At 38.3% G+C, this 14,007-nt stretch overlaps 2 protein-coding genes across 5 annotated transcripts; both read left to right on the top strand.

The window, feature by feature from the left end:
* The first annotated feature begins 832 nt into the window (after positions 1–832).
* On the top strand, positions 833–5,367 carry LOC126373371 (uncharacterized). Of its 2 annotated transcripts, none has more exons than XM_050019524.1 (4): positions 833–1,115; positions 2,085–2,201; positions 3,041–3,197; positions 4,808–5,367. In XM_050019524.1, exons 1-4 carry the CDS (start codon positions 1,041–1,043, stop codon positions 4,999–5,001), a joined length of 543 nt encoding a protein of 180 aa, XP_049875481.1. In that variant the 5' UTR covers positions 833–1,040; the 3' UTR covers positions 5,002–5,367. The 2 variants fall into 2 exon arrangements, with proteins under 2 accessions (XP_049875481.1, XP_049875480.1); XM_050019523.1 differs by having other exon boundaries at positions 842–1,115; positions 2,085–2,285.
* A 2,806-nt stretch (positions 5,368–8,173) lies between these two features.
* On the top strand, positions 8,174–13,415 carry LOC126373380 (uncharacterized). 3 transcript variants are annotated; one of them, XM_050019540.1, is made up of 4 exons: positions 8,174–8,464; positions 10,400–10,513; positions 12,319–12,484; positions 13,182–13,415. In XM_050019540.1, the coding sequence occupies exons 1-4, from the start codon at positions 8,390–8,392 to the stop codon at positions 13,289–13,291; spliced, it is 465 nt and encodes a 154-aa protein (XP_049875497.1). In that variant the 5' UTR covers positions 8,174–8,389; the 3' UTR covers positions 13,292–13,415. The 3 variants fall into 3 exon arrangements, with proteins under 3 accessions (XP_049875497.1, XP_049875498.1, XP_049875496.1); XM_050019539.1 differs by lacking the exon at positions 10,400–10,513 and adding an exon at positions 10,154–10,351 and having other exon boundaries at positions 8,183–8,464; XM_050019541.1 differs by lacking the exon at positions 10,400–10,513 and having other exon boundaries at positions 8,177–8,464.
* The last annotated feature ends 592 nt before the right edge of the window (positions 13,416–14,007 follow it).

Below are 14,007 nucleotides of genomic sequence, written 5' to 3'. Positions count from 1 at the left end.
TATTTTATCTTGCTTTCATTATAAAGATCTATCTATCTATTTTTTGCAATATAAAGGTGCCAAATATTTGATTTTAAGAAATAAAAACAATCTGAGTGGAATTTTATAGCTTTTTATTTAATAATTCTACTTAATCACCTGAAAAAGATCCGTAAAAGATCCGCGTGAAAAGTAACGGACACGGATACGGATACGGATTTTTCTTTTATCTCGGATATCCGCGGATACGGATACGGATATCCGGAACATCACTAGTCCAAACATTGTCCAACTATCAAGCGTGAATTATTTTTATTATGCTTCTGCCATAACATTGTATTTTTGAATAATTATGTACCCGACTAATGAGAAAATAGGTAAGTAATTATCACGTTATATCTGTATAGCGCCATCTATATTATTTTAGAAGAACGTAGCCTTTTATTTTATTTTTTTTCTTTTTTTTTTTTGACGTGACTTATTGTAGATTTGCCGCAGATGGCATTAACTACTTGGCCGGACAAATGGAATGGAAGAACGTAGCCTGGAAAGTCCCTCATTGAATGAAATCATCAGAATGTAATTTTTAAAAAAGACACGACGTTTTCACTTTAATGCGACGACGTTATGATGTTCATCTACCTACCTATAATACTTACGCAAGTAAATTTAAATTTGCCGCAAGCAAGTAAGTATCATAGATGACATTATGTCAATTTAAAAGGATACCTAATAAAGGCTGTAATGACATTTGATAAGATTCTTTTATCCTCTGAATATAGCTACAAGTTAGCAGTGCCTTCCACATTTGTGGAGGTTATTATTAAGGTTGGTTAAGCTTGTTTCATGTTGATGCGAACTTCACGCCAATCCACTTATTTGAGTTTCCTTTCCTTAAGTTTGTATTGTAGTCACAGACCAAGTAGAGATGCTTTGCATGTATTAGTGTATGTTGTTAAAGACTGACATAAAACACGGTTTTACTTAAGAATTTTACTTACCTACAAAGAAAATTCCTTAATACAAGTATAGTTTGTGTCGTGAGGTTTCCTGTACTCAAAATGTCTTCAAGAAACAAAATTAAATGTGGGATAAACGTTGAAACTGGAGCTTTAATATTCGCAATGTTTAATTTTGTAAGTACTTATTCATTTTTTATTCCTGTGTTTTAATATTTATAAACTTTAGATAAGTTACTTACTCAGATAGATTTTAAAGTAAGCGAGCAATTTTAATAAAAGCAAAAAAGCAAGCCGAATTCGTATGGTCACTGTCTACCCTTATAGGAAATAAATGTATCTAGGTACTTATCTTTAAAATAAAACTTGAAATGACTGCTTATCGTGCTGTAAAACTTTATATGTTCGTAAATGTTCTCACTAACCCGTAGTATAAGGAAAAATACTACGTATAGAACGGCAACTCTCCGCTCCCCACCAGCGGCTGAGCTAGGTTTACCTCATCCCCCTCGGTTTTACTTTAGTCTTCAATGGTATGGGCGTCAGACGTCACACACATAAATGCGCGGGTACCTACGAAAACGTAAATTTTTAGTGTCTGTGGAAATGGAGGTTTTTGTATGAGGTGTCCAGAGAGTGCTAAGACCCAGCGGAGGGAAGAGGTAAATTTAGCTCGGCACCAATACGAATTGGTGCAGGGTGAAGAGTGTCCTTTCATTATGTAGTATCTATTATTCTTTATTCTATGGTAATTAGAATAATATACAATAATACTGCTACTGTTGAAGCGAGCTTGATTTCCCCCACCATGACGGGAACCAATTTAGTATAATTACCGCGAGCGGATTCTCTGTCCCGCTCGCACGCATAAGGCTGCCTGTCCATTGAAGCGGAGCGAGCTTGCGGAGCGGTGAAACGGATAAATATTAACCAATAGGATTGCATAAAAACTCCACTCAGCTGCAGTAGACAGAGATTGGTCAATCCTATTGGTTAATACATATTTAATCCGTTTCACCGCTCCGCAAGCTCGCTTGCGCTTCAATGGACAGGCAGCTTAAGGCAAGGCGGCATACGGTACGAGCTAGATTTTTGTATGAAGTGTCCACGTTCTGGTTTTATGTATTTAAATGTATTAATTTGCAGGTATTCACAGGCCTGGCTGTAATAGCAAGCCTAGGTTTATTCTGCTACACTCTTGGGGAGTGGAATTACAACACACGTCGAACTTCAGTCTTTATGGAAAATGACAAAGATCTTATGGTGAGAAGTGCTTCGTTGATGGTTGTAGTATTCGCCATTATTGCACTCGTTTTCGCCATAATACTTGTTATAGGTGTTGTGCAGGTAATTCATGTTTTACGAGTACTTAAATATTTTAAAGAAGTCTATCCTATATTACCTCCATAAAGTCATATAGCTTCTAAACGCCTCTCACTTTAAACCAAAAGCCTACACCAAAGATTGTCGAATTTGTTTTCGAATTCATGTTTCCATAAATGATTATCACGTGCTCAAAACGTCGTGAGGAAACCCACATTCCGAGATATGCATTTTCGGAGGTATTTCTCTTAACCCGTATTGGGCTGGTTTTCCCTTCGCGGGTTGATAGGTCAGAAAGGCAGCCGCTTCTGTAAAAAAACTGGACCTGTCAAATCTTCAGGTTAGGTAAGCGGACCCTGTGAAAAACGGGATAATGCTAAGGAGATGATGATGAAATAGCTTGTAAACGGCCTCCGTTGTCCAGTCATTGAGCGTTTGGCCACAACTCGGAGGTCCCGTAACCGATGACGCTACTTAATTCAGGATATTAATCACACACACTACACACACTGCATTCGTTTGTTTACGCCAATGTGATGATTGCCGAGGGTGTTGAAAACACTCAACCCACGGACACATATTTAGGCATTTTATAGGCACGCATATTTTGTAACAAATTTAAACTATACAAAACCCAGTAAATAGTGGCTTTAAACAAAGGAGTTTAAGTTTTTACCACCGCCAGCACCACGCCACGGCAGGAGACACCTCCACTTACAGTGCGGCATGGGCCGTACCGAGGAAAGCACTGTCTACAAATTATTCATGTTATTTTTCAGAGGAAACCAGGATGCCTTAAAGTATACTTGGTGTATGGAGTACTCGTCGTTGTCTTGTCAACAGCAACAGCTATCTGCCTGACCTTCCTCTTCCGCAACAATTACTCAAACTTCGTCACGTTCATGAATATTATATCAGCCATCGTTATAACTTTGTGTAAGTATTCTTTATTTTTATTTACGCTACTTGCTTACAAACGGACAGCTGAAAACTCTCGTCAGTCAATCAGCTTGCGATAGTCATTATTTATTTTATGATGAATGTGGAGGAAGCAAGAGAAATGTCTCAGAATCGAAGCGAATTCCATCGTTTCTGCTTACTCCGGTGGGAAATAGATAGTGTGGTTAATAAATAAATATTAACTGATTATTATAAAAACACTACCAAAAATACTGAATACACTACTACACTACTATACTGTATTAGTTACTGATTATTATTGGGGGTATGCTCCATACCCCCTCCGGTTGATTGAGGGGAGGCCTGTGACGTATATAGGCTGTTTATGTTGTTTGTGTGTTATTATAAAAGCATCTTTCGTAAGTAGTACTAGGTAATTACTTAAGTAATAACGGTTAAAATAGGTATCGTAATTAGCAGCCCTCAGACGTCACACAAACAGTTGCACGTGTTGATAATGTCAATGTGTAGTGTCTGTGTAAGATGAGATTATTTGTATGAAGTGTCCAGGGTGTGCTTTAGTTTTCAATCGTATGGGCGCCAGACGTCACACACACAGATGCGCGTGTACGATAACGTCAACGTGTAGTGTCTGTGTGAAATGAGGAGTTTTGTATGAAAAGTCCGGGGTGCGCCACAGTGCCGCTTTTTCGGTCTCTCGATTCTCAATGAAAGTTTAAGGATCTGTTTCAGCATTTACTTTCGTCTATCGTGTGGGCTGTGAGGTGAATTACCAACCTCATCAACCCTGGTGTCAGGGTAATTATTGAGCCGCCATAGGCCCTTCACATGGCTCATGGACGACTACTTACTTACATGAGTTAGTAGTAACCGGGACCAACGGCGTGCCTTCCGAAGCACGGATCATCTTACTTTTTGGACAATCAGGTGATCAGCCTGTAATATCCTAACCAAACTAGGGATCACAAAGTGATTTTTGTGATATGTCCCCACCGGGATTCGAACCCGGGACCATTTGCTAAACTAGCGATTATGATGGACGGTTTGACGTTTGTTCGCTCATTAAGTTTCGTATTAATTCATAGCTGCTTTAAAGGAGCAAACAACTGGGGGGTTAAAATGGGTACATCGAAGCAATTCATCTAAGAAAGCAATATTGCAATTTGACATTTGCGCATATAAAAGTAAGTGCGCAATGCAAACAAATGTCAAACAGCAATATTGCTTTCTAAGATGAATTGCTTCTATGTGGCCATTTTAGCCCCCCTGTACTTTGTTGTGTTCATCAAGTTTCGTATTAATTTTCAAGTATATGGAGCGAATTGCTGTACTTTCTTTTGATGAAATGAGATGGCTATGTTTGCGTGCCGCTTAGATAATAACAGTCTTATAGCCTGTAGCACTTAGGGCGGTATTAATAAACTAACCTCAACTTCGAGACTGCTCTCAAGATCGTATCAATGTGACAGTTTTCATATAAAACCAGGGACTTGAGCATGGTCTTGAGGGCAGTCTCAGCGCCGAGATTAGTTTATTAATACCACCCTTAGGCTGCATCGCCGGTCCGAGGCCAAACATCGCCGTAAATCATTCTTTTTTTTATATGTTGTTTTTTATTTTTCCAGTTTTCTACACTCTCGTGTTGCTGACGATCCGCTCCACGTACAAGAAGTACGAACGCGAGATGAATCCTCCACATTATTTTACACAAAATATACTTCCCACTACCGACCCAATCAAAAACCTGTATTATTCCACTGCTGAGCTCAGGCCTCCTCCATATTATACCTCCCAGCCCAGTCCTGAGAAAACCTCGTAAGCACAGAAACATATTAGTAGTTAAATATTTCGTCGCTGACGTCGCAAAAAAACGTATCTGAAATTTTTGACGAATCTAATTTGCACCATTTGCAATTGTCAATAAGATACAAATTATTTTAGCTAAAAATTTCAGATACGTCTATTTGCAAAGTTAGCCACGATTTGTTTCCATATAAGCTCACAACTATATCTCAATTCTAGTATCCAAAGGTACATCCCATCACAAGATGAATTAAGACCCATTCATACCTCACCGAGCTTTAAACGACGAGCAGCCTTCTGCCTTTTTTTGTTTTAAAATTTCTGTTATTATATTACTTAGGTACTAAATTATTTATTAAATAAAATCAATGTTAAAATGTTATTGTTTCATTTTATTTTATTTGCAATTACTTCATTTGTTTAGTAATCAAAAGTTCGTGCTCGATGCAGCTTCTGTACTGGAATCCAAATCAAACAATGATACCCATCCATTACAAAATGTACTTATAAAACAGAGCAGAGGTTTATAGTAGTTATACAGGATGTAATTGACATCAATACTGAGGAAAATTCCATTTTTAACTCTGAAACATGAGCTGAATCATCTCCCTCAGTATTCGTTACGGTGTCAAATTATCTCCGTTTTTATAATAGCTACAGTTACGTACGAGAATTAGACAGAAAGAAAGAGGATTTTTTGAACAAGACGTGTATGTTAATAACTCAAAAATGATACAACTCGATTTGTATTACTATTCACTGACGGTACAGATTTACACCCTCTATAATAACATAGGTAACAATACGCTCCACCCATGATTGAAAATATTCACACATAAATCTGGGATCCTTATTGGCAGAGCCACAAGTAGCCATAAGATAAGTTGCAGTCACTTTTGGTATTCGCATCTGAACACAGAAAAGTAACTCGTTACTAGCCTTTCACCCCTTAAGAGAACAATTAATACCTTAAAAGTCATCAATAGGGATGTAAACTAGATTGAACTTCAAATGTAGGTGGTAGCACTGTTAAGTGTCCCTAAATTTTGACTGTTTTCCATACTGTCTAGCTAAAATTCGTGATCAATTGCTATAAAATGTGAAGCAGAGTGTATCCCCTCTGAAGTATGAGTTACGAAAAGCAAAAGACAGTAAGAAAAAGGCAGGTTTATTTCAAAATAAGTTTTCTTCTTTCCGATCTTTAGAGGATAAATACACTGGTCAGCAAATAAACCGGGCCACCCGCTCCCGTAGCACTCTAATTCGATTTCCAAAAAAAAGTATAAAACTTACAACAGTTTAAGTTATACCTAAAGAAAGTGCATTTTGTGGCGATTAAAATGGTTGAAAATTTATTGAAATTTATCGTTTTTATTAAGTGTTTATTAAGCAATTACAATAAAGACTCATTTGCCGGACTGTTTAATCATTGGTAAACGGAAAATCAAAAATCAAAAATAAAGCAAAAAATGAAACGCAAGGCTTAAAAAAGTTTTTGATTAGTATTCGGTATTCCCTCCCCTTGCTCGGATAACTGCCAGCATTCTCGTATTCATCAACCTCACGAGCCTGACGATAAAATCTTGAGGAATTGCATTCCACTCTTCTTCAACAGCGATTCGCAGCTCCTGAAGGTTTGCTGGAACAGGTGATCGGGCCCGAACTCGACGTTTTAGCTCATCCCATAAGTGTTCTATCGGATTAACGTCCGGACTTCGAGCTGGCCAGTCCATCGTACGAATGCCGACGTCACGCAGGTACTGGGTCACCACTTGTGCAACATGAGGTGGTGCATTGTCATGCATCAGTTGCATATCCTGCCCGATAAATCCAGCGTAAGTTATCACATGATCGGCAAGGATTTCAGTAATGTATCGATGAGAAGTCAATCCTCGTGTACCGCCCGTCGGTTCGACGAAAACTAACGCGGTACGTGCGGTTAATGAGATGCCGCCCCAGACCATTACAGATCCCCCTCCATAAGCAACTGTTTCTTCAATACAACACTGAGAGTAACGTTCTCCTGGGCGACGATATACCCTCTGGCGTCGGTCACTTCCATGTAAGCTGACCCTGGTCTCATCAGTGAAGAGTACATTGCCCCACTGCTCTAATGTCCAATCTCTATGCTCTCGAGCGAATTGAAGTCGTGCTCGACGGTGGGCTACCGTCAATTTTGGGCCTGTTGCTGCTCTTTTTGGAGTTAGTTTTCGTTCAGCAAGTCTCCTTCTGACAGTATCTGAACTTATGACCACTTGGCGTTCGTCACGCAGGCTTCGTTGGACTTGAACAGCATTAAGGCGGCGGTTTCGCAAAACAGTAAGTTGGATATAACGATCATCTGCTGCTGATGTAGCTCTAGGTCGGCCAGTACCTGGTCGGCGGTCGAATGCTCCAGTCTCTAGGTATCGTCTGTAAACCCGTTGTACCGATGATCTGCTGATTCGAAGTCTCCGAGCGACTTCACGTTGCGAAACGCCTGCTTGAAGTAATGCAACAGCTTGAACGGCTTCCTGAGGTGTCGTATTCATCATTGAATGAAGAAAGTAGCAAAAATACTCGCGTTAGGAGCAAGTGATGAAAGATAACTAAAGAAATTATGAAAAATATCCGACTACCCTCATTGAAGAAAAAGAAACTGAAATCGAAAACTCTAGGCAAAAGAGGGTAAATCGTTAGTATTGTGTTTGTTGTTTAATTTCAATGTGAATTGATGGTAGTTTAGAATAAATTTTAAGTCATTATAATTAACATAAAATGCACTTTCTTTAGGTATAACTTAAACTGTTGTAAGTTTTATACTTTTTTTGGAAATCGAATTAGAGTGCTACGGGAGCGGGTGGCCCGGTTTATTTGCTGACCAGTGTAGAACACTATGATTTTGAAGTTAAACGCTGCGCTCCGCAAAGTATTATAGTGTAAAAATATAACCAAAACATTTTGTTTAATACTCAAATAGTATGGAGAACTCGAATTTAAGAACACTCAATAATAGTAGTGACACCTGATGGGAGAAATCCTTAGGTAGTTTTATCCTCATTTGACAATAATTTTCTACGGAATTATAAACACTCATGCATGCAGTGTAGTGTACATAATAATGTATTTGTGCATTGTGTATGTAAGTAGGTAGGTTTATAGCAGAACGTGTTTACGTGACGTAATGGGTTTCTCTCGCGCGAAGTTCAGCTCATTCGACTGGCGTTTAGCCAACCATCACATTCGTTTTTGCATGCGTTTCTGTTCAGTTTTACCTTGATTGTTGTGTCGATAGAGTGTTATTGTGTATCTTCGAAGACATTGCCATTTACCTTATAGAATACAGTGCAGGGTTTGGCATAAAATTATTAGGTGTGTGTGATTGAATAAAAATTTAAATTCTCGAGTGAAAAAATAGTTTCAAAATGTCTTACCACGACAATGGTTTCTGCTGCCTGAAAGTTGAGACTGGAGCTTTGATATTCTCAATATGTAACACGGTAAGTATACATAATTATATATATACAATTGCATTATTATTGTTCCGTGTAAGTAGTTATAGCTTTTTATGTTCGTCTCCATTTCGAAGGTCATTCTCATAGAATTATGAAATTAAACGAACTTACCTGTAAGTGAAGTTCTATCTCAATTATACGAAGCTCCTTGTTCGAGAGGGTTTTACAGAGTAGTTTCGTCATATCGTGACGATGCTGGAGCATAAGACGTAAACTACACTGTAAACCCTCTCGAACAAGGAGCGAGTATAATAAGTGTAGGTGCGACTATTTCAGTTCTATGATTTTCTATGATTTTCCTATCATTTTAAAGTAAAGATCATCAGCCGGAACAGGCTTTGCCTCACAGATAAGGAGATGGAACATAGGTACTTCACTATGCAACTACTTACTACATTTGTCTATAAAGGGTCCATGTTGTATTGTTCAACAGCCTCCGTGGTCTAGTAACAGCCTCCGTGGTCTAGTGGTTAGAGCGTTAGGCTCACGATCTGGAGGTCCGGGTTCGATTCCCGATGGGGACATTGTCGAAATCACTTTGTGAGACTGTCCTTTGTTTGGTAAGGACTTTTCAGGCTTGAATCACCTGATTGTCCGAAAAAGTAAGATGATTCCGTGCTTCGGAGGGCACGTTAAGCCGTTGGTCCCGGCTATTAGCCGTAAAAACACCTCCACCAACCCGCATTGGAGCAGCGTGGTGGAGTATGCTCCATACCCCCTCCGGTTGATTGAGGGGAGGCCTGTGCCCAGCAGTGGGACGTATATGTATAGGCTGTTTATGTATGTATGGTCCATATTGGTCGAGAAAAAATGTTTCTTCCTATTATTATTTTACATAAAGTCTATTTCTCATATTCATCACTATTCACAATTTTGTTTCCATAAACTGTTTCTTTTTTGATGACTGATGACTTTTTTTTGACGTGACTTATTGTAGATTTTCTACTTGGCCGGACAAAATAGGGATCTCTGAGGGCTTCCGGAACAAAATTTAAGACAACCTGCCTGAGGGTGGCCAGATAGGCGCGAACTTCGTTTCATTTAAGGGAATCCCCTCTTATATAATCATATCGTCCTGGTCTCATTTTCTCGTCTGAGGGGATTATATTTGAAAGAATTAATCGACCCTGGCGGGGCGATAGCGGTAAGCGCAGAATGAGGGAAATCCTCGGCCACGCCGGCGGGGTCGGTATCAGATCAGGGTTCTGAAGTATTTGTTGTCGCGTGCTGATTGGCCGCCTCTATGGTTAAAAGACTGATGACCGCATCCCGATGTTGAATCAACAAGAGTCACTAGTATATAAATCATGTATCGAATAGGTCACTTATTTTGTTTGACTATGCTTCTTTAGTCTATTGTATAGATAGAAAACAAACAGCCTATAGGTATATGCCCCACTCCTAACCTACAATTAAAGAACAAAAGTGCAGTCACTGTGCCCAGCGAATTATTTATAAACAGTGGTGAGATTATAAACCATTAGTTGTCATAATCATAAAAATGTTTTTGTAGATGTTTTTGGTCTATTACAGAAACGACATGTAACCAGGAGGTCTGGTTGTTGGTTGCACTTACAACCAATTAATTTATTACTTTGCAAGAAACTGATTGACCTTTTGGTACCTACCTATAAATACTAAAATAAATGTAAAAGTGCCTGTTTTCTTTTTCAGATTTTCACGAGCCTGTGGTGTTTATTAAGTTTCATAGCCTTATATTTCTCACTAATCGAAGTGTCCAACAACCTAGAGGATGAAAGAAGCGAAAGAATATTTTTCGCAATCTTGGTTTCTGGCGTTCTTATCATGAGTGTCGCATTCTCAATCTTGGCGATAGTCTTCTCCATAATACTTGCCAAAGGAATTTTGAAGGTAATAAATTCATGTCTTTATATTTAATAAATTTATGTCTTTATTCAGCTCTATTGCCTGCATATAACTTCGTGCCCGTTGCCGTGGAGACCTTTGGTAGCTGGGGGGCGGACACCAAAATCTTTGTGTCAGAATTGGGTCTCAGGCTCAGGGAGAAAACAGGTGACTCCCGCTCCGGCTCGTTCCTGGTCCAAAGGCTGGCCATTGCCATTCAACGCGGTAATGCGGCTAGTGTTGTGGGCACCTTTGCTCCGGGAACAGTGAGGGGCGGGTTATTTAATGACTAGTTTTTAAGTTTGTATTTGTGACGTATTGTTATATTGATATTTACAATTAAATACAACAACAACCATTTTTAATAAAATATAACTTTTACAATCAGGAAAAATGTCTTTATATAATTAAATTATACATAATTAAATTGTCTCTATAAACGTTCGTCAGTCTCGCTAGAATTCGAGAACGGCTGAGCCGATTTGGCTAATTTTACCTTGAAATATTCGCGGAAGTCCAGGGAAGCTTTTAACGGTGATTAGATATAGAAAAGGATGATATAAAGTTCACCGGGCCATCTAGTATTTTACTAAAGACGAGTCAATAGACGAAAGCTGAGGAAAAACAATCAGAGATCTTAAAAAGGCCACATTGAAGGAATTCATCTAAAAAAGCAATATTGCTATTTGACATTTTGTTTACATTGCACACTCACTTTTGTATGCTCAAATGTCAAATTACAATATTGTTTTTTTTTTAGCTTCAATCATTCGCTTTGCACTATGTTAATCAACGAGTCTACTGTGTGGTTCTACCAATCCCATAAGGATTACGTGCGTGAGCTGACAGTTAACAAATTGGACCATGCTAGGTAATGATACTTACAGAATAAAGTTACCTCCTGATTTAAGCGAGTCAACAAGTTTATTCCTAGTTTTTCCTTATGACTTAACGTAACTTACTTAACCTAAATAATACGTATACGGTTCATCATTGTCTATATTACTTAAGTATTGAATACCACAACATAAACATATACGTCCTCCCCTCAATCAACCAGAGGGGGTATGGAGCATACTCCACCACGCCAACGTCACAACATTATGACATAAGGAGAAAGTTAAATCGAAAAAAAAATACTCGGATGAGAAAATACTCAAATCGAAAAAAATCGCACAGACAGGATCAGAACGCGGTGGTATAATAGTTAACACGCTCGTCCCGGATTGACAAGAGCTTTTTCTCATCTGATTTGTTTGCGACTCTGCTCGCGTGAGTTTATGTATATACGCAGTTAGTTTCGGCCACTATTTGTCTAAGTAAGCATGTAATCGTTACATGGCCTTTGATGGTTTAGTAGTAACCATAACACTAGGGTTGATGAGGTCATTGACATTACGACCCACAAGAGAGAAGAAGATATCATCATCTCCCTAGCGTTATCCCAACGTCACAGGGTTCGCTTATCGAAACTGAAGATTTGGCAGGTCCGGTTTATTTTCAGGAGTGACTGCCTGTCTGAAACTAGACCAATACAAGTCATATACCTTCTAAACACATTTCTTGGGAACGTGGGTTTCCTCACGAAGTTTTCCTTTACAACTGAGTACGTGAAAATAATCCAAACATGAATTCGAAAATCGTTGTTTGAGGCCCGTGCTAGGTCCCCACAGTGGGAGTCGCGCGTTCTTCCAACAGGGCTACCGAGGCTCTCTGAAAAAGATTTTTCCTTTTATTTAGGGACTTTTAACAAAGTTTGTTTTACCCTATCGATCAAGACTGTGTAGAACTGATAAAAATCATATTTAATTTATGCCCCCCACCCACAACAGCCTAAGATGTTAAGCTTTTGTGTATGAAAGCATAAATCAAATTTTATGATTCTCTGCTTGTGGGCTCTGATTAAAAGGCTTAAGTTTTAGTTGCTTAAAGTTGCTGAAGAAGATGTATGTAATAAAAATTGTCTTCCGCAGAGGAAAGCAGGCTACGTCAAGGCATACTTCCTGTACGGAGTGGTGGTAGCAGCACTGTCACTGTCAGCTGCCCTGGCTGCGAGCTTCCTCTCTCTGCATCCCACCCCCGTGTTCTACCAGGAGTTTCCTCACGTCCCCATAATCCTAGCCGTCATTGGTGTTACCCGTAAGTGTTTTTTTTTTACAATACAAATACACTTTATTGCCCACACAGAGAAAACAATTTACTTACAATTGATGATACATGAAGACAACATGATAGTTTTACTTTAGTCTAAATGTTCGTAACGAGTAAGGGGGTAAGCGAAGAGTGTAGGGAGTGCTCGAGATATTCTGCTACTGCAAATTGTTACTTGGCGACTTGAACTCTGCCCACCACGAGAATCGGTGCTTTTCATATTTAAAATTAAAAAACAAATAGTTCTCAAGAACTCGTTAGATGACGCTTAACCAACTACGTTACTGGGTCATTGCCAAGATGCCAAGGAAAGAAAAAAAGCTTTCTTCTTTCTTTTGTATTTTCTTCTTTTAAATGGTTCTCATCATTTTTGCACAAATCTGCGAGACAAAAGACTTTTTTTATTTTCATTCTCTTGGGACATTCAGATAAGATTCTGTTTTCTTTCTTCGTTATGTTTTTTTTTTTCTTTTTTTTTCAAAACATTTATGTTGCATTGTGACGTGTACGATTCGTTTTATGGTTTTAAAAAGAAAGTCACAGATAATATAACGTTCCGTTCCTTGCAAACTACCAATTTCCGTGCCATCTATCTAATTAAAAAGAAAATCCCTCATTGAGTCTTTCTTGATTCTTATTTCTCATCAACCTAACCATTATGCTAATTAATTCTTTATTGTTCCAGTACTCTATGGTCTCGTACTGATAATGATTCGCTTCACATACAAGAAGTTCGAACGAGAACCTAAATTGGACTGCTCATACGTGCAAAAGTTACTGGAGGAGAAATATTAATCCATTTCAGAAATATAAATGTACACCAATATCAATATTATATATGATTACACTTTTATATGTTTGGAATGTTAATAATATTATATACGAAACAAATTATTATTAAACATGTTTTTGATATATACATTTATGGTTTTATTTGCAAAATTCGAAAGTTTGATGTTGATTGGATTTTTTTTAAATAAAGAAATATTACTCAACGTTCCGATAAACTTTTATGATCTGCATTTTTTTAAAGTGCATCTGTATGGTTCCGTTATTTTTGGTAAGTTTAAAAATGACCTTGCCTACAACGGTAAAAGAAACGGGGTTAAAAAGGACACATCAAAGCAATTCATCTAAAAAGCAATATTGCAATTTGTCATTTGGGCATATAAAAGTAAGTGCGCAATGCAAACAAATGTCAAATAGCAATATTACTGTTTTAGATGAATTGCTTCGATGTGGCCTTTTCAATCCCCTGGTAGGATTGAGGTTATATTAAGATAATAACTCCAAGTATTTCCCATGCTTCTCAACAGATACAAACGTAGAACTAAAAAACGTACATTTTTTCCCCTAAGTACGTTTTACAATAGTAATCATCTTGCTTGAGATTTACGCATAATTAAATCAAATAATACCGGGTTCTTCCTGCGTTAAACCTAGTGCGCGGTGAGAACCTGGTATTATGTGTTTTAATTATAGTAGGTAATCAATCACCTTTACCTAAAAAG

Source organism: Pectinophora gossypiella, chromosome 15 (assembly GCF_024362695.1).
Source record: "Pectinophora gossypiella chromosome 15, ilPecGoss1.1, whole genome shotgun sequence".
Taxonomy (NCBI): Eukaryota; Metazoa; Arthropoda; class Insecta; order Lepidoptera; family Gelechiidae; genus Pectinophora; species Pectinophora gossypiella.
This window is presented reverse-complemented; position numbering and strand designations above follow the sequence as displayed.

Coding starts and splice junctions, on each gene's coding strand:
- LOC126373380 (XM_050019539.1), top strand. CDS start 8,390: ATGTCTTACCACGACAATGGTTTCTGCTGCCTGAAAGTTGAGACTGGA. Junction 10,352..12,318: donor TTGCCAAAGGAATTTTGAAG/GTAATAAATTCA, acceptor TGTCTTCCGCAG/AGGAAAGCAGGCTACGTCAA. Junction 12,485..13,181: donor AGCCGTCATTGGTGTTACCC/GTAAGTGTTTTT, acceptor TTATTGTTCCAG/TACTCTATGGTCTCGTACTG.
- LOC126373371 (XM_050019523.1), top strand. CDS start 1,041: ATGTCTTCAAGAAACAAAATTAAATGTGGGATAAACGTTGAAACTGGA. Junction 1,116..2,084: donor TATTCGCAATGTTTAATTTT/GTAAGTACTTAT, acceptor ATTAATTTGCAG/GTATTCACAGGCCTGGCTGT. Junction 3,198..4,807: donor AGCCATCGTTATAACTTTGT/GTAAGTATTCTT, acceptor TTATTTTTCCAG/TTTTCTACACTCTCGTGTTG.